This window comes from Protomyctophum parallelum, assembly GCF_964188405.1.
Source record: "Protomyctophum parallelum genome assembly, chromosome: 11".
Lineage (NCBI taxonomy): Eukaryota > Metazoa > Chordata > Actinopteri > Myctophiformes > Myctophidae > Protomyctophum > Protomyctophum parallelum.
Window position 1 is genome coordinate 16,455,024 of NC_139707.1, and position 21,826 is coordinate 16,476,849.

Sequence of the window (21,826 nt, forward strand, 5' to 3'; positions counted from 1 at the left end):
AGTGAATAGAAGAGAGTGTATCCATAGAATATTACTCTATGGATACACTCTGCCTTAGGTTGTGACCAGGCTTTTCTCTTCGCAGATAGGTAAGGCAGGGACCGAGGCTAATAGTTTTTGCGAACGCAGTGATTGCGAACTCAATGAGCCTGCAGATCATGTCTGTGTGTCTGTGTCTGTCTGTCCCGCTGTGACACCACCCGCCCGCCACCAGAGGGCGCAGCTGTAGCACACACACACACACACACACACACACACACACACACACACACACACACACACACACACACACACAACCACACACACACACACACACACACAGTAGAAAACTTAAAAAAAATACTAACTAAAAAGAAAAAAAAGTACGTAATTTATTCTAATTGTTGTTATTGCAATTTACGAGCTGCGTTCGTCTTACTTGTTTATATACTATCAGTTCACAACCTTTTCTGGATCAGGACCTACTTGAAAGCTGTCACGGCGGCCCACTGATCTGACCAATAAATCAATTGTGTTCCGTCTTAGATCAATGGAACCAACGGGATTAGGAACTTCAAGTTCCTAGTCAGTGTATTTTTCAAGGTTTTAAATAAAACCAATACCATGACTTTTATTTAATATTACTTTTATTTATATTTATAAATGTTATATTATCATTCAGATCCTAGTCTTTTGCCAATGATTTGGGGGCCCACTTGCAATATTTTCACAGTCCACCATGATATTTTAAAATGTATTTTCTTGAACGGAAATGGCAGCTTCCTTACTCGGATTTCGGGAGGTGTATTTCCACTCTATATAGCAGATATAGATCGGAGATTGTGCAATAGTTGTCTTGCTACATGAGACTACATAATATGTAACATAGTTACATAGTGATTAAATTAGCGCAAGTTAACCAGCCAGACCCTACTTAAACATACACAGTAAAATGTTAATTTATACATTTGTAAGGATGCATTTGCCTTTTTAACACGGCACACACATTTCTGCACTTTCAGAGAACTATGAGGATTTTATTGTGTAGCTGGAGGAAATTAAACGAGCAAAGGATGTCTCCCTGCGTCTCTCACTAGTATTTCAACTGTATGCAGTACTAACCGGTCAAAGGAGCGGTTGTGGGACATGGTCCTGTTGGTCTGAATCTCCCGGGTCAGATGCCACAGAATTGAAAAGCGGTGGAGCGCCTCCAGCCTCCCAGCCTGGAGCAGACAAACAAGACATAACAGAACGTCCACATCCCTCAGGGTTGTTTGCACATCACATCACATCACATGAGGCACGTACTGTAGTTGCATTTGCTCGTTTTATACAGCGCACATAGTGAAATACTCAAAAGCAGGTGGGAGATAGGTTGTGTGTGTGTGTGTGTGTGTGTGTGTGTGTGTGTGTGTGTGTGTGTGTGTGTGTGTGTGTGTGTGTGTGTGTGTGTGTGTCTGTATACCTTGTCTTTGCGCAGTAAGGCTTGACAAATGATGTCTTCACAGATGGTTGCTGAGGGAGCCAAACAGTGGAGTCTGTAGAAGAGTTCCACACAGGAGATGTGCTGTTCCCTCCTCTCTGTGTCCAACTGGCTCCACAGCACCTGGGACATCCGCTGAGATTGAAGATTGAAGATTTAAAATGTAAATCTTTGCTCTGAACTAGCCATCATTTAAAAATTAGTTTAAAATAATAATGTTGATAGAAAAAACTATATAATAATAATGATAATGTAATAAAACATTTGAAAAAAAGCAGTCTGGCCATGTGAGACTACATATTATGTAACAATGTAAACATGGTGGACTGTGAAAATATTGCAAGTGGGCCCCCAAATCATTGGCAAAAGACTAGGATTTGATAATGATAATGATAATAATAGACAGCATAATAAAATTACCACATTATGTCTCAACCAGTGCGACCAGTGAGGCAGCAGTATTCTGACCTGGTAGAAGTCTGTGTCCTCCTCTATGGCGCCGAGCATCGCAGGGTAAATGGGTGGCACGGTGACCATCTGGAGTCTACCACTCAGGGGATTGGTGTCAGACATCTGGTATCGCATGTGTTTGTCCTCGATCACCAGGGCCAGGGACTGGGAGTGGTTGATGAGTTCCAACAGGGAGGCCACCGCAGTGTGCTGTATCACGTAGTCCCGGGACAGGCAGCACAGAGTCATCAAAGAACTCAGCCACACTGGCAAGCTGCCCACATCACTACCTGTAGGGAAGTAATAGTAAAAAACAAGAATGACTCTCAGTCATAACTGCCAGGTGCAACAAGCTCTGTTTTGTTATGGTTGTCCTCTAGATCCAGTTAGCTCATAACATTAGCTACTGTAGCCACTCACTCCACGTTGCGGAGTTCAGAGTATGGGTTTTTATGCCGTACAGGATATCATTGGCTTAGGAGGCAGCCATGGCCCATGACTAGGTCGCTAATAAGGTCGCTAGGAGGCAGCCAATCATTACTAGGTCGTCACTAAAGTCGCCACTAATGTCGTCTTTATGGTCATCAGTAGTGGTGGGTGTAGATGTCCTTGTGTCATTTAAGAAAGTGCACAATAGGTGGCATGAGCCTGTGCACTGACCTGTGTTACCGAACATGTCCGCGTAGAGAGCCAAGCTCTCGTCTTCACTCAAGTACACTGGGAAGGTGGTGCACTCTAGCAGCAGGTGGCAGGTAGCAGAGAAGGCCTGTCGACAGGCCTCAGAGATCTCCGCCCTGCCGCGGGGCATGTAACCTGCCCCCCAGTCCAGCACCGTTGCACGACAACGCTCCTTCTTCTGCTCCATGGCAATCTCTACGAGGTGGGCATCAGGTTCAGGGTGGAGCTTCGCCTTGTTAGGGGTGAATAATCCAGCCAATTTGTCTTTTATCTCTCTACCTCCCATGGCTGTGAACGAGGACTTCCCATCCAGAAGGTCGGCCTGCGGCGCATCCTCATGAGGCCTGGTGTCCTCCACCTGAACCAGCAGGTTTCTGAGATGCAGGGCGGAAAATGTGAAAATGTAACTAAACAGCCAATTTGCGGTAACTTCAAGTTATTGATGTTGATTTATTTTTCTTTATATTTAATTATATTTATTATCAACAGTAACCTACTTGCAACAAAACATTTCATTGTTCCGTCAAAACATTTCTGTGTATACATGAATGTTATGCCTATATATTGAACTGGTTTTATTTGCTTCACCTGGTATTAATGAAGGCCAGGATGTCCTGCAGATAGTGGGCCATGGTGTCCACACTGCCTCCCTTCCTCCACATGGCCTCGCCCTCCCTGGTGGGCTCCATTCCCTCACGCTCCGGTCCCACCGCTGGATGGAGGTGCTGTGCGGACGGTGAGGCACTGATGCCCAATCCGCTGTCTTCTGATCGGAGCGATGGGAACTCTGCACCGTCCACAGGCTCTGCCTCTTGTCTCCCATCACCGTTCATGTCTCCATTTTCATAGCCACCATTTACCTGGCTGACATCACCGCCGTCTCCCTCTCTCTTCTTCTCCTCAGCCTGGATAGAACACAAAAAGAATACCTTGATCTATAACAAGCAGATGTTACCAAGCTGTTTGTACAAGCCACTTTACCGTTCAGCCAATCTATATGTAACGTATAGATATCTTTTGAATTTGTTTTCATTTCCAGTTTTTCTCCTTGCACTCCCTCTCCCCTCTCCTCTTTCTTGCCGAAAACAATGAAATTATGGAGAAATGTGAATTAGGGTTAGTAACGCAAATTAGAGTTAGTACTGTACATCCTAACTGCATGTAACCGCTATGCAAACCGCTTATTCTTTGTTTGGTTAATGTTCTGTTGATCGTTTAAATATTATTAGATTAAAAACGTTTCACTCTACAGTTAACTATAGAATATGGCCTGATCCCAGTAGACTTCATACAGCTGTTGCTGAAATGGATCCTTGAACCCAGTAAAATGAGTAACATGCAGTTTAAACACTTGAGCCCCATAGATTTGCCCGAATAGCTGTTCTACATGCTCGGGATGCTACGTATTGAGAGCTTGTACAGCAGATCTGCTGTTTTCAAACAATTTTGACAAATCTTCTCTTTTGAGGGTCCCTAGCACAAATTATTTTCAAATGGTGTCCAAGGCCAAATACATATCAATTAGGGGGGCCTTGCCATAAAACATGTTTTTTTTTTTTTTTTTTTGCGGCTTACGCCTTTTATTGATTTTTTAAGGGACAGATAGTAGGCTGACAGGAAACGGGAGAGAGATGGGGGGATGACATGCGGTAAAGGCCGTGTCGGGTTCGGGAGTCGAACCCGCGGCACACCGCGACTGGATCACCAGTCCGGTGCCCAGACCGTTACGCTACGGCCTGGGCCATAAAACATGTTTGAGTTTGAGAATAACTGCTCTAACCTGATCTTGTAAGTCTGTCTCCTCTTGAGCCTCGGCTTCCATGTCTTTGCCGTGCGATCCTGCCTCCACATCGATGTAAGACACGGGCATCTGGATCTTACTCAGCACTTTGAAGCATGCACGCAGTCCCTGTGTGAGCTCAGCCAGGTCCAGAGTGTACATGTGGGCGCACAGGCCCCGTAGCATGCATCCCAGCATCTCAGGGAGGTACTGAGACTGGATGTCCGCATGGAGCTCCTGTTGATGAAGACACACAGATCAGTCACATGCAATTACACACATGCAGAAATGTGTAACGATAAGCATACACCGCATGACATCGGGTTGGCTCAATCCGTGGATGTTTTTAAAAACGTTAAAAGCATACCTGTATAGTATTGCCTTTTGTGCTAATAAATGTATTATTCATTTTAATATTTTATTAATCGGAAATTGTTTATTGGCCATGAACACTGTGTATACAAACAACATTTAACAATTTAGACCAATCAAAATAGAAAATAAGAAAGATTACATAACTGAGAGATCTGCAGGTTTGTAGTGTTTTGGTGTACAGGCCTGGTGAAGTAATTTTTGCACTCACTGTAGTGCATTTGTCGAATGTTTACATAATGGTGCACTGCAATATTGCATGTTGTGCATGCATACCAGAGGAATAATGTCCATCAGGAATATGATGAGCGTGGAGATCTCGGTGACAGAGGGAGCAGGGTGGCTGCGGTCCTGGTGAGGAGGCGTTGGTGGATCAGCCGAGCCACTGCGGAGCAAGGCCACAAGAACAGCAAAGGTATTGTCAGAGTTGACATGTAATATGCACACAGAATAACGCTTCCTACTTCTGGGCCCCTTCCCTACGTCCTTCACAGGTGTTACCGATGATATTCATTGAGGCTCTTTTCCATTTTGTGTACAGTGGTTCTCAAACTTTTAATTTCAAGGACCCCCATAACTCTGAAAGTGTACAAATGGAACCAAATGAACCCTTAAGGGGTACAGTTTTCTCTATTAGAGCCTCCCATCACTGGAACAGTCTCCCCACAGAAGTAAGAGAGACCTACAACTATTTGACCTTCAAATTTTACCGTAAGAGGTGACTAATCATGAGTAATTATCAGCTCTATTTATCACTGGTGTCACTTCTCACATCACTCTGCAGTTGTTCTGTGACAGTCCCCTGTACCATGTTTATTTGTCCTTGTATTGTATTGTATGTGTTTTTGTATGGACAGTTTTATCATCATTTGTAAGAGCATGCTCAGGGACTACAGATGGAAATCGCTTCTGGCTAACCCTGGACATTTACATCATGGATGATGAGCATTGTCCCTGTCAAATAAATAAACAATTGCTGATCGGTAACGCCTGTGAAGGAAGTAGGGAAGGGGCCTGAATTCTTTCCAAAATGGCGTTGTGTGCACTGTGCATAGAGACCATTGTTTTGTGTAACAGAACTAAAATGTGTTCTGGTGGCAGCTGGCCACAGCGACTCACCTGAGAGAGTTGCAGTAGCGACGAGTCATGTAGTCCCACAGGTACTCACTGTTCATGGAGCTCACCAGCATGTTTACCGTCTTTATGATCTCCGACGCATTCTTATTCTGCTTTATCTTACTGCTCAAGACAACATAAGACAAATTGCATCCTTTAGTATTCTTTCAACAAACGTCAAAAGCCAGACTAAACATTTTGCAAGTACAATCAGATACCGGTGGTCTGGCATATTTAGACCCACTAATTCATTATTCACTGTATACTGGACTAGACAGTACTGACAAGAAAAGATTTATGAAAATCAAACATCCATTAATTATTAAGCAATCAATTGTGTTCGACCAACATTGAATTGAAGTCTGAAAATCACACCTATGTGAAGTGAGGGGCACTCTTATCATTGTACATCATCATGACGTGAAATAGCCACTATGCCTATTTGCTCAGACACTATCACGTAAGATTCCCCATTCATTGTCAATGGGAATTTAATGTTTGTGTAAGACAAAAATAGACACTACGCCGATTTGCTCAGATATGACGTAAAATTACCCATTCATTGTCAATGGGAATTTAATGTTTGTGTAAGACGAAAATCTACACAAATAGCTGAATATATGTGGGGCTAGTTAGTGCCCATCCAAAATAATGCCATTAATGTGTCTAAAGGCCTATTCATACAGCCATTAATGTGTCTAAAGGCCTATTCAACAGTTTTAGATAAGGTGACCACATAAAACTACAACATGACGTCACGCTGCTGTGGTAAGAGACTGACCGCTCACCCAAACACATCTCTCTGTTTTTAGTGACAGTCGTTTCGGGTAATCACCTTATCACCTAAAACTGGAGTATGAATAGGCCTTAAGTTTGAGCGCAACATATGGTCAAAGCTATGACTAGTCTATGGCATGTATTAATGGCAGTATGGCCCTTCCCGCATGTACGAATCCCCCACACACACCTAGCCAGATGGTTTCCGCTGAGCCCAGCACTACTGATCAGGTCTTTTCCCAGCATCTCTCGGCAGTAGTTGTAGAACGCTCTCACCACTTCCAGCAGCACACTGCCCAGAACCACGGGGCCTAAGGAGAAATATCACAGCAACATGAACCAGAACCACGGGGCCTAAGGAGAAATATCACAGCAACATGAACCAGAACCACGGGGCCTAAGGAGAAATATCACAGCAACATGAACCAGAACCACGGGGCCCAAGGAGAAATATCACAGCAACATGAACCAGAACCACGGGGCCTAAGGAGAAATATCACAGCAACATGAACCAGAACCACGGGGCCTAAGGAGAAATATCACAGCAACATGAACCAGAACCACGGGGCCTAAGGAGAAATATCACAGCAACATGAACCAGAACCACGGGGCCTAAGGAGAAATATCACAGCAACATGAACCAGAACCACGGGGCCTAAGGAGAAATATCACAGCAACATGAACCAGAACCACGGGGCCTAAGGAGAAATATCACAGCAACATGAACCAGAACCACGGGGCCTAAGGAGAAATATCACAGCAACATGAACCAGAACCACGGGGCCTAAGGAGAAATATCACAGCAACATGAACCAGAACCACGGGGCCTAAGGAGAAACATCACAGCAACATGAACCAGAACCACGGGGCCTAAGGAGAAATATCACAGCAACATGAACCAGAACCACGGGGCCTAAGGAGAAATATCACAGCAACATGAACCAGAACCACGGGGCCTAAGGAGAAACATCACAGCAACATGAACCAGAACCACGGGGCCTAAGGAGAAATATCACAGCAACATGAACCAGAACCACGGGGCCTAAGGAGAAATATCACAGCAACATGAACCAGAACCACGGGGCCTAAGGAGAAATATCACAGCAACATGAACCAGAACCACGGGGCCCAAGGAGAAATATCACAGCAACATGAACCAGAACCACGGGGCCTAAGGAGAAATATCACAGCAACATGAACCAGAACCACGGGGCCTAAGGAGAAATATCACAGCAACATGAACCAGAACCACAGGGCCTAAGGAGAAATATCACAGCAACATGAACCAGAACCACGGGGCCTAAGGAGAAATATCACAGCAACATGAACCAGAACCACGGGGCCTAAGGAGAAATATCACAGCAACATGAACCAGAACCACGGGGCCTAAGGAGAAATATCACAGCAACATGAACCAGAACCACGGGGCCTAAGGAGAAATATCACAGCAACATGAACCAGAACCACAGGGCCTAAGGAGAAATATCACAGCAACATGAACCAGAACCACGGGGCCTAAGGAGAAATATCACAGCAACATGAACCAGAACCACGGGGCCTAAGGAGAAATATCACAGCAACATGAACCAGAACCACGGGGCCTAAGGAGAAATATCACAGCAACATGGCTGTGTGAACAGATAACAAAGCATCCGGAAACAAACATGCTCTAAAGAAAGAGTATAGTTGACAATAAATAACAAGGCCTGAGCCTTGAAATGCAGGATGACTTGCTTTATTGGACAACAACAGTGTGCAGTCCCTTCTTTTGAAGGTTATTATTATTATTTTTTTTGTACGTTTTCCTCCCACGTCGGGGTCTAGATGTTCACACAATATAGCCGTAACACAGTGTCGTAGAGATTTTGATGTAAACATTTAATAATACCCCTTTATAAAAGAGTCTATCCTCTTTGTCATTTGAGATTATCTCATCTGTCACATCCCTGTGGCCCTGTTTTGTTTCACTCTTGTTACTGTCCAATTTGTTGAACTGGCTCAAGTCTTGAGGCTATGTTGGGGGTTGGCTGTTGTGGGAGTGAAAGCTATAAAGGCTGTGACCCTATGTGACTCTGGGAGTCAGACTGGGGTTTCCATGCATGAACAGGTCTCATGTAAGGGCCGATTCATACTCCTATTTTACCGCTGTTTCTTGTGTTGCCTCATTATTATTAATTGTCCTTTTCCAATCCAATCCAATCCACTTTATTTATATAATACGTTTCAAAACTCAGGGTTTACAAAGTGCTGTACAGGAGAAAAAAAATAAAAACAAATGCACTAAAGCTACCACACAGAATAACAACAGCGAGAAAACATGTGTCCTACAGACTGCCTAAACAACAGTCATAAAACAGTCTATTTAATTGTATTATTGTTATTTGTTAATAAAGCCAGATTCATGCAACAAAAATAGCAATGCTGCAACACATGAGCTTACTATCTTTGGTGCGTGACACGATACGCCACACTACATTCACACAATATAAAGGAAACCGAATGAGAAACAGCGCAGTCGAGAACATATTAAACCTCGTTTAGCTCATTACCGATCTCTGGCTTATCCAGCAGGCTGATAATAATGCGGAAGGGCCTGAGGTAACTGATCACATTCTCTGGGTCAGCCTCCACATCCTTCATCTTCAAGATGTTGATCAAAGCCTGAGGACACACCGCACGAGAGAGAGAGTTGCATAAGAACGCCCACACAAGGTACACAGGACAAGCAGGTAGAACACACACACACACACACACACACACACACACACACACACACACACACACACACACACACACACACACACACACACACACACACACACACACACACACACACACACACACACACACACACACACACACACGTGAACTGTAACTGTACATTTATATTTTAAGAAAGAAAGATCTTATATTTGGACATTGTGTGTATGTGTGTGTTACCTGCACAAGTAGATCTCTGGAGTATGTTTTGAAATAGAAGGTCATGTGTTCCTCTTTACTGTTGGAGAGACTCGAGTGTGGAGCCACCATGGCGCCCTTTGTATCCATGCCTAAATGCAAAAAAAGTCAGACACGTTTCATGTTCTATTTGTGTTTGACTTTTTTCATGCATTAATTCCCTATTTTACAGTGTCACTCATAAGCAGCGAAGATTGCCGTTCTATAAGTTCACAACACGGCGCGCATTGAGCTTATATAAAGTGAGCTCCAAAATACTGGCTGTGTCTCCTTTACAGTAGTTATAATGACTTCTGCGATGCAATTAAATGACAACACAGCAATTAACAGGGTCGCTATGATGACATATCCAGACCGCTCACAATGTGTTGGTGCTGCACCAGCTCTGTGCTCAATCTAGTGTTTAGCGCGTTTTACCACTCGTGTGTTGCCAACTTCAGAACATTCCACCACATCGTTTACGTTACGGGAATAAGCTCTACCTAGGAGCCAGGCGTAGAGCCGTCTGTTGAGGGACATGTCTCGGCGAAGCAGCGTGAGGGAAGCTGCAGAGACCACGCTGACCATGTCCTCATCGCTCATCGATATTCTGGCCACCTTTGGGTTCTGGGACAACAACAGGATTCCAGAATTGGAGATAGTGAGTTACAAAGACACAGAGAGTAGAGTAAGAATCTGAAAAAGGTTGGATCGTCTCTGTGTGTGTGTGTGTGTGTGTGTGTGTGTGTGTGTGTGTGTGTGTGTGTGTGTGAGGGTGTGTGTGTGTGTGTGTGTGTGTGTGTGTGTGTGTGTGTGCGCGTGCATGTACACTTACCTCACACGTAGCAAAGGCGAAGAAGTACAGGAGGATCTCCAATGTGTTTCTTTGGACCAAGACATTAGTGTCCTGCAGACACAGACAGACTGATTTCACCTGTGGAAAGATGGAGACAAACTGAGATGAGAGATCTGGACACTCTGATTTTAACACTTTTTTTGGCGCTGCCTCGTCTGATCTCTCTTTAGAACGTTAATATTCCAAACAGAACATTGCCGTTCTGATCAAAACCATGGAGAGGTAATCCAGGCTGACGGCGTGCCGCAGGTTCGAGTCCCGAGCCCGTCGGCTTTTGCCGCATGTCTTCCCCACCCTTTTTTGTCACATTACTGTACCCTATCAAATAAAGGCAAAAAAGCCATAAGAAAATATCGTAAAAATAAAAACATGGAGAGAGAAAGACGTAGATTCAGAGATAATAGACAGTTTTGTCAGTGGTAAGCGACTCACCGCTCACCCAAACACATCATGTTTCGGGCATGCGCGAAACATGTCAAGGAGCGCTGCACCAGGCGTTGCCTAGCAACGGCTCTGTAAAAAAAGATATTTTAGCGATCCGGTTTTCTATCATTAAAAAAGACCTTAAGACATCCCCAGATGTCATGGGCCTCCTACGGGTGTAATTCTAAAGACGTCTGGGGCACAAAACCTGTTAAAACCCCTTTTTAAAAACGTTTAACATCCCGTGTGTTTTTTTAGAGCTCGCACACAGAGAGACAAGCACACATACACAGTGTCGTACAGATACAGATAGATACTCACCACAAGTTGGTGGTCATAACCCAGCATCTGTGCCTGCTGGTGCGGGAGCGCCATATGGTCAAAGTGTGTGACAATGAAGAGAGAGGCAGGCAGCCGGACAAGGGGGCTGACCAGCATGCTGCCCCACAGGGCACCATAGAACACCTGCTGGCCCATCAGTACAGACAGCTTCAGCAACAAGGCATCAGTCCTGAGTTGGGAGGAGAACGCACCAAAGGGTGAGAAGTTGAAACAAGGTATAATACAAATAATTAATCCGCCTGGCTGTCTGGTAGAATATCAACTGTTTTGGTTCTCTGTTGGATGACAGATTAAGAGTTAAAATTGTGTGTGTGCAGTGTGCACGCGTGTGCAGTGTGCACGCGTGTGCGCGTGCATGTGTTGGTGGAAATCCTATTTAGATACAAGATCTCTTTTACAAGGGATAGCAGCAGTAAAAAATTTAACATCTTAGAACCAACAACACAAACATTTACATAACGAAATGAATACAATTACATACAAGGCAGAATATACAGTAATAGGAGTCTTTAGATTGCCATCAAATCAGACAGAGAGAGAGAGCATGCAGAGAGAGAGAGAGAGAGAGAGAGAGACAGAGACAGAGACAGAGAGAGAGAGACAGAGACAGAGACAGAGACAGAGACAGAGACAGAGACAGAGACAGAGACAGAGACAGAGACAGACAGACAGACAGACAGACAGACAGACAGACAGACAGACAGACAGACAGACAGACAGACAGACAGACAGACAGACAGACAGAAATGAGAGAAAGAGAGAAAGAGAGAGTGAGTGAGAGAATGTACCTGTCATAGACCTCCAGGCCCTCCTCCAGTCCTGGCAGTAGTCCTGTTATGAAAGCCTGGAGGCTGGGCAGTAAGGCCTTCTGAATAGGGAGGTAGTAACGCTCGTACAACGTCAATAATACAGGCTTCACGGCCATCGCTGCATGGCCCAGCAATGGGAACAACCCTGAGCTAAAAGGAGGAAATGAAACACACACAACATATTGTTGTAATCAGTCCTACAGAGACACTGGTGCACGGACACGTCACTAGCCACACAATGAACTCCCCAGTTAATTTACCTCTGAGAGTGTAAACATCATGGACCCTATTAGACCCATATCCCAGAGTAAAATTACTGCACAGACTCAGTCTCAGATATGTTCCCTCTTTTCTCACCTGTAAATGAACAGATCCTTGGCCAGCCATTTTGTCCCGATGATTTTGAAAATGATTTCATAGGTTTCCAAGGCCTTGAGGTGCACCCCGCTGGGCAGGGCTGGGTGCAAGCACTGGGCCAAACGCTTCCCTATGATCAGCCTCTTGGGCAGGAGGGAGTAGCGAAGGTTACTCTGCAGTGCCTGATAAGCAGAGATAGGGAGAGGAATGGGGAGAGAGAGGACAGAAAGAGAGAGAGGGACAGATAGACAGAGAGGGGGGAGGGAGAAGGAGAGAGAGGGAGATACAGATGAAGAGGGAAAGAGAGACGCAGAGAAATAATTAAAGAAATAGTAACTTTACAATGCCAGCCATTACAGTAAAATCCTCCATTGGAATAAGAAAACACACACACACACACACACACACACACACACACACACACACACAGCTGACTAAAATGCTATATGATTGACTTATAACTACTCTGGAAATCTAGCTTGCTCATTATCTACATCAGAATCTCCAAAAAGAAACTAGAGCACACAGTTGTCTGACTAATGTTTCAATGAGTCTTCATCAGAGTAAAGAACAGTTGTTCATTATCCTTTCTTCACATTCTTCATTGTAAGCTATCATTCTTTACAAATCCACACTTATGTGACACTCCAAAACAAACTCTGTGAACATAAAGGTAAACGTATTGTCCAAAGTTAGCCTGGTCCGGAGCAGGCTAAATCCGAAGCATTAGTTTCCATGGTAACTAATGTAGCATCACTTTCATGAAACCTCAACATATCCAGGTTAACTGGTTAAGTTAATCTGGCACGATTAACCAGCTTTCATGAAACCGGTTAATCGCTGATCCAGGATATATTAAGCCAGGATATGTGTTAAATCCCGGCTTAATCTCTAATCCAAGTTTCGTGAAACAGGCCCCAGGTCTGAGAGGCGCGACAACACAAGCGTAAAAAATAAATAAAAGCTAAACAGAATCCAGGTCTGGTGAGTCGCGGGCTTATGCACGAAACGATCACCCACACGACAATTTCACGGGACCGTGCCCACATAAGTACGCTTGCGTTGTTGCCCCTCGACTTCTCTGCGCGTACAGAAATAAATGCAGGTTTCATTTGCACTTTTTCAAAAAAGCATGAAACTTTTACCATAGTTAGATGATACCATGAGGTGTATTTTCAGATGTGGAGTCAAGTCTGATTTGACCTCTGAGGCCCGGGAGAGGTCAAATTCTAAATGGCTGCCAAAAATATTGAACAATGCTTAACTTTGGAACAGAACACAGTAGAAGAACATTTAAGGTGTCATTTCCCACTAATTTTTAAGTGCCCAGTCAGTTGGTGATACTTTTGAGATCAATAGAATTCAAGAAAATACCTTCAGATCAATTATACGGACAAAGGGAAGCGAAAGGTGCAAAAAGTTGGTTTATTTCCCAAATAATGAAAGTAACAAGTGATTTAAAAAAGAAATATATGATGACAATAATAATTGTGATAATAACTTATATCAATACAGCACCTGTAATTGAAAAGGTTGCTTAACAAAACAAAAAAAAACAATCAAACAATCAGTGGATGGAGATACGGCGAACAGACCATGCTTAGTGTCCTTTCATATCATGATCACGTAATGGAAATACCGTACTGAAAGTTCTTAACCGTCTATCTGTCTAGTATAGTATTGGGTGGCGCCCCCTGGCTGACTCCCCTCCCCAGGTCCTCGCCTTAGGGGGTTCTCGGATGAGAACTAAACCCTAACACAGTCTCCCGAACAAAAACACAGATCAGTACATGTAAGTGCAGCTTTGACACACGTGACACACGTGCACCCTTTCTGGCAGTTACACCGGATCAGCTCATGGCAAGATTTTGCTGCTTCAGGGAGAGCTGTCCAGAATGGCTGCCACCCAGTGGATTATTTTGTCCAACCCCAGTCAGATGGCTCTGGTATCTTTGGATCCAAGACCAGTGACTGGTTCCACAGGTTGGCCTGAAAGCAAGTCCGCTTGATGTGCTCTTTAAGGGATGCCTGGGTTGGAGGGATGTTCTCCAAAGTCCTGGACTTCTGTGAGAAAAGGTGTTTCCTAGCATCATTTACCTCCATACAGTCACTGGTTCGGTCGTACATCAGCACCACAAATCGCTCTATCAGTGACCTTGATCCTTCACTGACCTCACTTGGCATGGCCAGGAGTTCCTGCAGAGCACCAGTGACCTCTGGGTAAGACTTCCAAGTCTCCCTGGCTGTCTTCTTCCCTCTGCCAGCAAATGCAGACACAGTGTCACACCCAGTGAAAGCGTGGAAGACAAGGAGAGTCAGGCACTTGGCAGGAGTCATTGTGGCAACGATTTGGTGAATAGCAATGTATCGGAAGCTTGGACCAACACCAAAGGCAACCCAGAGCTCATCAGGAGCCATTTTGCTCAAAGAAGCCACTGCCAATACAACCACATCTGTATCAACTGTACGTATGGTGACCTTCTTACAACCCTTCTGCACAGCATCTACCACATGCAGAAGTAGCCGATTGTCAGCCTCCTCTTGCAGACATGGGGCAAGGCAGGCCACACATGAGTCAGCAGGAGAGCAGAGGACTCCACTTCCATCTGTTGCATACAGTTCCTTGCCTTGTGCGAAAGGCAGACGAATGGCTTCTCGTGACAGGAAAGAAAACAACTCTGTTTTGTTTCCATCACATCGAAGGAAGTCCTGCCAGTTCTTGGGCATCATATTGAGGGGAGCCACTCTTTTCCTCACGCCCTTCCCCCTTTTCTCTCTTGTTGAGGCTTTCAGACTGGCAGATAGGTATACATCCCAGACGAGGTCAACACGGGAGCTTACATCAAGTTGAGCAGAGATGTAAGGCGCAAAAACAGTTTCTCCATACTCTTGGAATGTTCTTGATGTATTTGGTTTCAGCATTTGAACCACAGCTGCACCATCTAGAATAACTGCATCAGCCTTGGGAACACTGTTGTTTTCGGGCAGACTTGACTCCGGGCAGCGAAGCAGATCAGCTTTAACCCCAAACCGAAGTTTTCCTCCACTTGACAGAGCTGGGGGTGCTGCCTGGTTTTCATGGGAAAATAAATTCTCGATGTCTCCATCTCTTGTTTGACACGAGATGTACAGCCTTGAAAAAAGACCACAGTCACTCTTCAGTGCAGCAAGTTGTGCCTTCTCTTTTGATTTGACCTTGAAAGGTGGCCTGCTGAACAGTGGCAACTTATTCTTTGGAAGAGGATGTGTGATAGGTGTTGTACACTTTTCCAGCCTTTCAGTCACAAACTTGGTGTACTGCTCCTCACCAAGGGTATCAATTCCTCTTACAGTGTCAGCTATTTGGGTATCCACAATGTCTCTTGTGTCAATGACTAGAAGATCCTGGCTGTGTTCTAGAAAGGGATTTCCCATCTCTTGCAGCATCTCTTGCAGCACTGTCACGAGTGCATGGACCTCCTTCAGCTAGCAAGCAAGAGTGAATGCTGCTTCAGGGCTAAGTTTGGCTTCAAGAATTATTAAGTACAGTACACCTGTAGCTATCAAGAGATGTGATATCCTTTACATTGCAAAATAGACTTGCAAAGTCTATACTGTGTTCAATCATTCAACTGACTTAGCTCACAAATTGCTAAATTTAACAACATTCAGAAGATTACTAATAATATTGTTCAATTATTCAATCACTTTACTTGTTAGAGGTTTGTCAGAATATCCATGTCAGAATATTCCTGCCAGAAGTTGTCTCTCCTGCAGACTGTAATGTTAGCTTAGGCTACTCATCATGTCACCCACCCTACTGACAACTCTAATGTAATTAGCTACTGATAGAGGGCCACCTGGACCTGGTGGTAGTTCTGATCCTAGATAAAAAATAAAATAACCACACATCACAGTTAATAATAACAGAAAGTACAAAGGTATAGAAGAACATTTTGGCGCACATGGATACAATTAAATAAATATTTATTGTCTTCTTTTTTTTTTAGATATTCTTTACCTTGACCTTAAAAGAAATGCATTTTCTATTGATCTCAAAAGTATCACCAACTGACTGGGCACCCAAAAAATTGTGGGAAATGACACCTTAAATGTTCTTCTACTGTGTTTGGTTCCAAAGCATTTTTCAATATTTTCGGCGGCCATTTAGAATTTGACCTCTACCGGGCCTCAGGGGTCAAATCTGACTTGACTCCACATCTGAAAATACACCTCATGATATCATCTAACTATGGTAGAAGTTTCATGCTTTTTTGAAAAAGTGCACAATACCTCTTGTATTGGGGTATATGCCGCTGTACTATATGTCTAATTGTCTATCCACAGTCCACACCTCTAATTGAAGTGTTCAACTCAGTGTTCAACTCAGAATGTACAAATTTGGGTAATTTTTTACACACTCAGCATTACATTTGCACAGGATTTTACTGTGTCATGATAATAAATATACACGAACTTCATTCAAAACAGAATAGATTGTTCAACATAATGAGACAATTCATAGGGAATGTCAGTAACACATGGGAGAACATAATAAACTTTAATCATGAAACAATAATGTTCTGTTTGACCATGCCTTCATTGAGTTACAAAAAAAAGGAAGTAAAGATTTCATGAATCATCACATTTGTACTTAAAGCTTGTCTAATTAATCCTTAAATAAATTGTTTGTAGTCATGAAACATTGGTTTCAGTTTGTTGAACTGTTGCAGAATGTTTTGCTTTTGGTACTGTTTTGCTCCTTGGTTGAGCTGCAAGTTGCAACAGTCGTTCTCACAATTGTAAATATGCATTGGAATGATTGCATTTCAGCACTTTCATTCAAGTTTAATGACTTAATAATCCACCTGAAGAATGTCACGAGGAGCTGAAGGTTATGAACTATACCTTGTTGAGCTTGCCCAGGGAGGAGATGAGATCGGCCCACTCAGTGGAGGACTCAAAGTTTCGCAACGCCTTTTCGATGACTGCCCCGTAACTACGGTAACGATAGTCATTCTGCAGCTCTAGCTCCTCAGGATCCATGATGCATCAGTCTCGTCCCAGCATGCTCCGAATAATACGTCTGGGGAGGAGCAAGTGAGGCACAGATCCTGGTTGAGAGAATGGGACAAACGTGAGGAGGGGTTTTTATCAAAGTATCGTCAAGTATCAATTCCCCACCACTGTCTATGTCTGTTGCCTGTTGCATCTGAGGGATGTTTGTGGAAAACAAAATTAGCCAATTTGTACTGTTCACTGACACAAACCCATGGCCAATGGGGACAAAGTTCTCATTCATGGGCCGGGTCAGCCAGGTCTCATCTGGCTGACCGGTCTCTCATTCAGAGGAAGGAGGAGTGAGTCCTTCAAACACACACAAATAGTAGAGCACACTGCATGCACTGCCATAAGGAAAAAACAATCTGTGACTAAGCTAGGATAACACAAACAAGGATTGTTGCATCCTGCATGTAAAACAGGGAGATGCCTTGGGGTTGATGCAAGAACTAAAATCGGACCGACATTAGACTTTATTGTCCCACAAGGGGATATTCCTTTCCATGGCACTGTACAGGTATGTGTCACTACTAGGGCTGCAACTACTGATTAATTCCTTTGCAATTATTCTATCGATTCCTTTTTTAATTGAATAATCGAAAAGGGCAACAAATAAAAATACAATTAAAATATTAAAAATCAATTAAATCAATTAGCCTGGTGATTAACCACTTAAGCTATGTTATTCTTTGTAATACAGCAGACATGTACAAAACTAGCAATAATAGCTGAAGTTATGTATTTTGAACTTGTATAGATATGCTATTTTCTGTTTTTGATATTTAAAAAAACAACAATTCAAAATGTACCTGCAAAATCTGCAAAAGTAAATACATTTTTGATAAACTTTTGCACCCGTTTTGCTGTCATACAATAAAACATACAACAACAACAACACAGTGACAGCAATACAAACCAGTAATTACAACAGAAAATATCAGACAGCAGTGCACAGCACACACTCAGACCTGTTCAGTGAGGCTGTAGTAGGCCAACTATAAGGTATCAGGCTTTTCCCAACATAAAGCTCTTTTGCGCCTCAATGTTCTGTACCATCACCTGGAGCGGGGCATTAGGCTAAGGTGGTGATTCAAGTGCATGAGTAATGTTTCACTATAGGCTAAAATGCCTAATGGAGACCATTACTAGTATACTATGTACTGTATCTTTCTGAATGCAGTTCGTAATCCAAGTGAAAAACTATATAGTGAGTAGAGTTGGATATTTGAACAATATCCTCCAACTTTTAATGCACGTGTGGTCTGTGGATGAACAGAGAGGATTAGAGCACTAGAACTCTAATCGTTACAGTCATACAGACAGCCTGGACATCTGGACTATAGCTGAGCTGAGAGAGGCTTTGTCATCAACCCTTAAAACACGTGCTAAGAGAAAGGCTCTGCCTGGGCAAGGGGAGTACATACAGTAAATGGCAAATGGGAGAGAGAGACATTGAATATAACAAATTAACAATATTGCAATCAGGCATGATGTACAGTTAACTATTGATGATTTACCGAGCCTGGAAATGTTACCTAGTAAGGATTGTGATGACACATCGAGCAAAAAAAGAAAACGTTGAGATTATCAATGCAAATCAAACTGTGGTCTAAACAAATTAAGTAGGACAAGAACTAAGAAGAAAGATAAACACTTTCACTTCCTGCTAATGTCAACATGGTTGATACTGATAATGTGTGTGTGTGTGTGTGTGTGTGTGTGTGTGTGTGTGTGTGTGTGTGTGTGTGTGTGTGTGTGTGTGTGTGTGTGTGTGTGTGTGTGTGTGTGTGAGTGTGTGAGAGAGAGAGAGAGAGAGAGAGAGAGAGAGAGAGAGAGAGACACACACAGAAAGAGAGAAGTTATAAATAACATAAAGTTAAACAAATAAAGTTGTTGTGGTACCGTATTTGTACTAATCTAAGTAACAAAAATATATTTCTCATTTGGTTGTTTTGTTGATGTGGTGGGGAGCAATGTCTAACATTATCTCAGTACAACATGTCCCATATGGTGATTGCAATGTGAAGATATCATATGCTATTGTCTTCGCATTGCACATTTGCACTCACCATATGGGACATGTTGTACTGTTCACATAAGTTTCATACTCATCATCAAATCTTTCAGTGACTGAGTGACACATCGTGCCCTGTGGACAGGGTCACTGTTATGCTGGAAGCAATAACTCCCATCAGGACCGAAATGTCATCACAGGATAAATGTGAAAAAGGCCCTCACTCACAACATGAGAGACAAGCATTCAGAATCAGGCCTGTACCATTGTCTCAGTGTGCAAAACATGCACCTGCCAACTAGTGAATATTGTGAGGGATGACTCATCTGACCATTTCCCTTTTTTTACACTCGTGTTTTTGCTCTACTGAACTGAAAATGTGAAGCTTCTGCATGTGCCATAACACCCTGGCCTAATATCACTCACTTGGATCTTTCTCTTTTGATCCACAATCGAGGTCAACTGTTCATGATCAGAATTCTTTACATGCCACAATACATACAGTAACATAATGATAATGTCTTAATGTATCATCAGTACACCTGTTATAAGCATCTGTATTGTATTCATTGTGTTTTTCTAGACTCATTTATTCAAGGTTTCCCTATTAAATTTGTCACCCGTCTCTGTGATATACAGTACAGTAATTTTAACCTACATCACTGAAGACTGCCAAATCATGACACTGACTATCTTGGCTTTGGCCTCCATGAGTAGCCTACTGCAATCCAGGGCTTTATTATGTGCCAGTACCAGTAGTATAGCGCACATACTGTACAGGGGAAAATCTATGTCGACCTCAGTTTATGCCAGTATGTATTGACCACCACAGCAAGTGCACTATGTACATGGCTAAACACAAATAACACTTCACCATATTGAAACATGCGTTGCATTATAGTGGACACACTCGCGGTATTCTGATAGCTCAGCATTCAAATGGTATATGAGTAAATTTGTAATTTCTCTGAATGATGAAACAAATCTACGCATCAAAAATCACAATTCCTGTGGACAAAGTATAATGGCGTGGTGGTCAACAACAGTTTAGCTATATAGATGATGCATCATCAACATGACTCACCGAAGGCGAGCACTTCAGTCAGAACTGTCAGATAATCCCATTCAAATATCCGATGGTCATTTATTATGGACAAAGTTGCATAAAAACGAGCAACCAACTCGTTATTCGTCAGGTGAAGAACAGCTGTACATCCTCGGTATGTATCCGAGAGACAGTCATAATAGCGCAACGGGGTGGGAGCCTCCGACTCAGCTGATTTCACAGTACTGAATACGAAGAGTGCACTTCCTGATATGAAGGGGGTGGGGACGTCTCCATGTTAACACTAATGTGTCTGCGAAGCCCTCCTCTACAAAGTCAACAAAGCTTGCAGCTACAACCCTACCTGTTCATAAGAAAATGACAGGCTCATTCGAAGCTTGAAGCCAAAAAATTAAACCTGTCTCTCCACAAACATCACAAAATTAGAGGTGTTGTTTTTCTTCTAAACCCACTTGCTTTTGGTACAGTCCAGGATGTGCAATGTTTACAAACCTCTCACTTCGCTGTCAGATATTTGGGGGCAGAATTCTGCGCAGCGCAACTGCATTGAATTTGTAAAGACACACACAACATAACCCAATTGTTTTGATTACATTATGATTTATGAAGCTATTATATTATATTATTATATATTATATTATTACATTATATTATATTATTAATGCTATTATAGCATTATATTAACACAAATAGTGTATTGTCGGTGCAACCTTCCCCAGAAGTGCAACTTTCTAGTTTTGATAACATATTATATGAAGCTTAAACAAACACAGTTAACCCAAATAATGTATAGTTAAATTGCAAATTTATTTTTAAAGAAATACACGTTGTAATCTATGTTTAATCAATGTAAAGAGTAGCCTATAGTAAATAAAAATCACACCCGTGTGAAGTGAGTGGTGCAACTCCGTGTGGGGTCCCCGGAAGTTCCAGACCCACAGGATGCCAGCCCAGGGTGCCGGCCCGGTTCCGGCGAGCTGCCCCACGTCCAAAACAGTAGAGAAATGAGAGTTACCATGTGGGGGTCCTCAGAACAGACCCCCAGGAACGCGTCCAGGGGGCCAGGCCGATTCCAGCAAGCTGCCCCGCGTCCGAAACGGTTGAGAAATGACAGAGTTACTGTGTGGGGGTCCCCCAGGGTCCCTATACTGTACTGTCACTGTAGGCCTGGCCTACTGCTGTCACACCTGAAATCATCATAGATAGACCTACAGTTAATGTGTGTGTGTGTGTGTGTGTGTGTGTGTGTGTGTGTGTGTGTGTGTGTGTGTGTGTGTGTGTGTGTGTGTGTGTGTGTGTGTGTGTGTGTGTGTGTGTGTGTGTGTGTGTGTGTGTGTGTGTGTGTGT

General features: G+C 43.2%; 1 protein-coding gene across 1 annotated transcript in view; it reads right to left on the reverse strand.

The window, feature by feature from the left end:
- Positions 1-20,662, reverse strand: part of dop1b (DOP1 leucine zipper like protein B) — a 34,428-nt gene extending 13,766 nt beyond the window's left edge. Inside the window, exons 1-18 of the mRNA XM_083776341.1 lie at positions 20,498-20,662; positions 17,247-17,452; positions 12,360-12,541; positions 11,982-12,152; positions 11,173-11,362; positions 10,408-10,506; positions 10,076-10,199; positions 9,576-9,685; positions 9,185-9,296; positions 6,826-6,946; positions 5,862-5,981; positions 5,019-5,127; positions 4,371-4,607; positions 3,179-3,495; positions 2,573-2,964; positions 1,931-2,202; positions 1,445-1,597; positions 1,102-1,202 (exon numbers count right to left, since the gene is read on the reverse strand). Coding sequence (XP_083632467.1) covers positions 1,102-1,202; positions 1,445-1,597; positions 1,931-2,202; positions 2,573-2,964; positions 3,179-3,495; positions 4,371-4,607; positions 5,019-5,127; positions 5,862-5,981; positions 6,826-6,946; positions 9,185-9,296; positions 9,576-9,685; positions 10,076-10,199; positions 10,408-10,506; positions 11,173-11,362; positions 11,982-12,152; positions 12,360-12,541; positions 17,247-17,384 — 2,948 coding nt within the window. The 5' untranslated portion in view covers positions 17,385-17,452; positions 20,498-20,662. The remainder of the gene's footprint in view (positions 1-1,101; positions 1,203-1,444; positions 1,598-1,930; positions 2,203-2,572; positions 2,965-3,178; positions 3,496-4,370; positions 4,608-5,018; positions 5,128-5,861; positions 5,982-6,825; positions 6,947-9,184; positions 9,297-9,575; positions 9,686-10,075; positions 10,200-10,407; positions 10,507-11,172; positions 11,363-11,981; positions 12,153-12,359; positions 12,542-17,246; positions 17,453-20,497) is intronic.
- Positions 20,663-21,826: the final 1,164 nt, after the last annotated feature.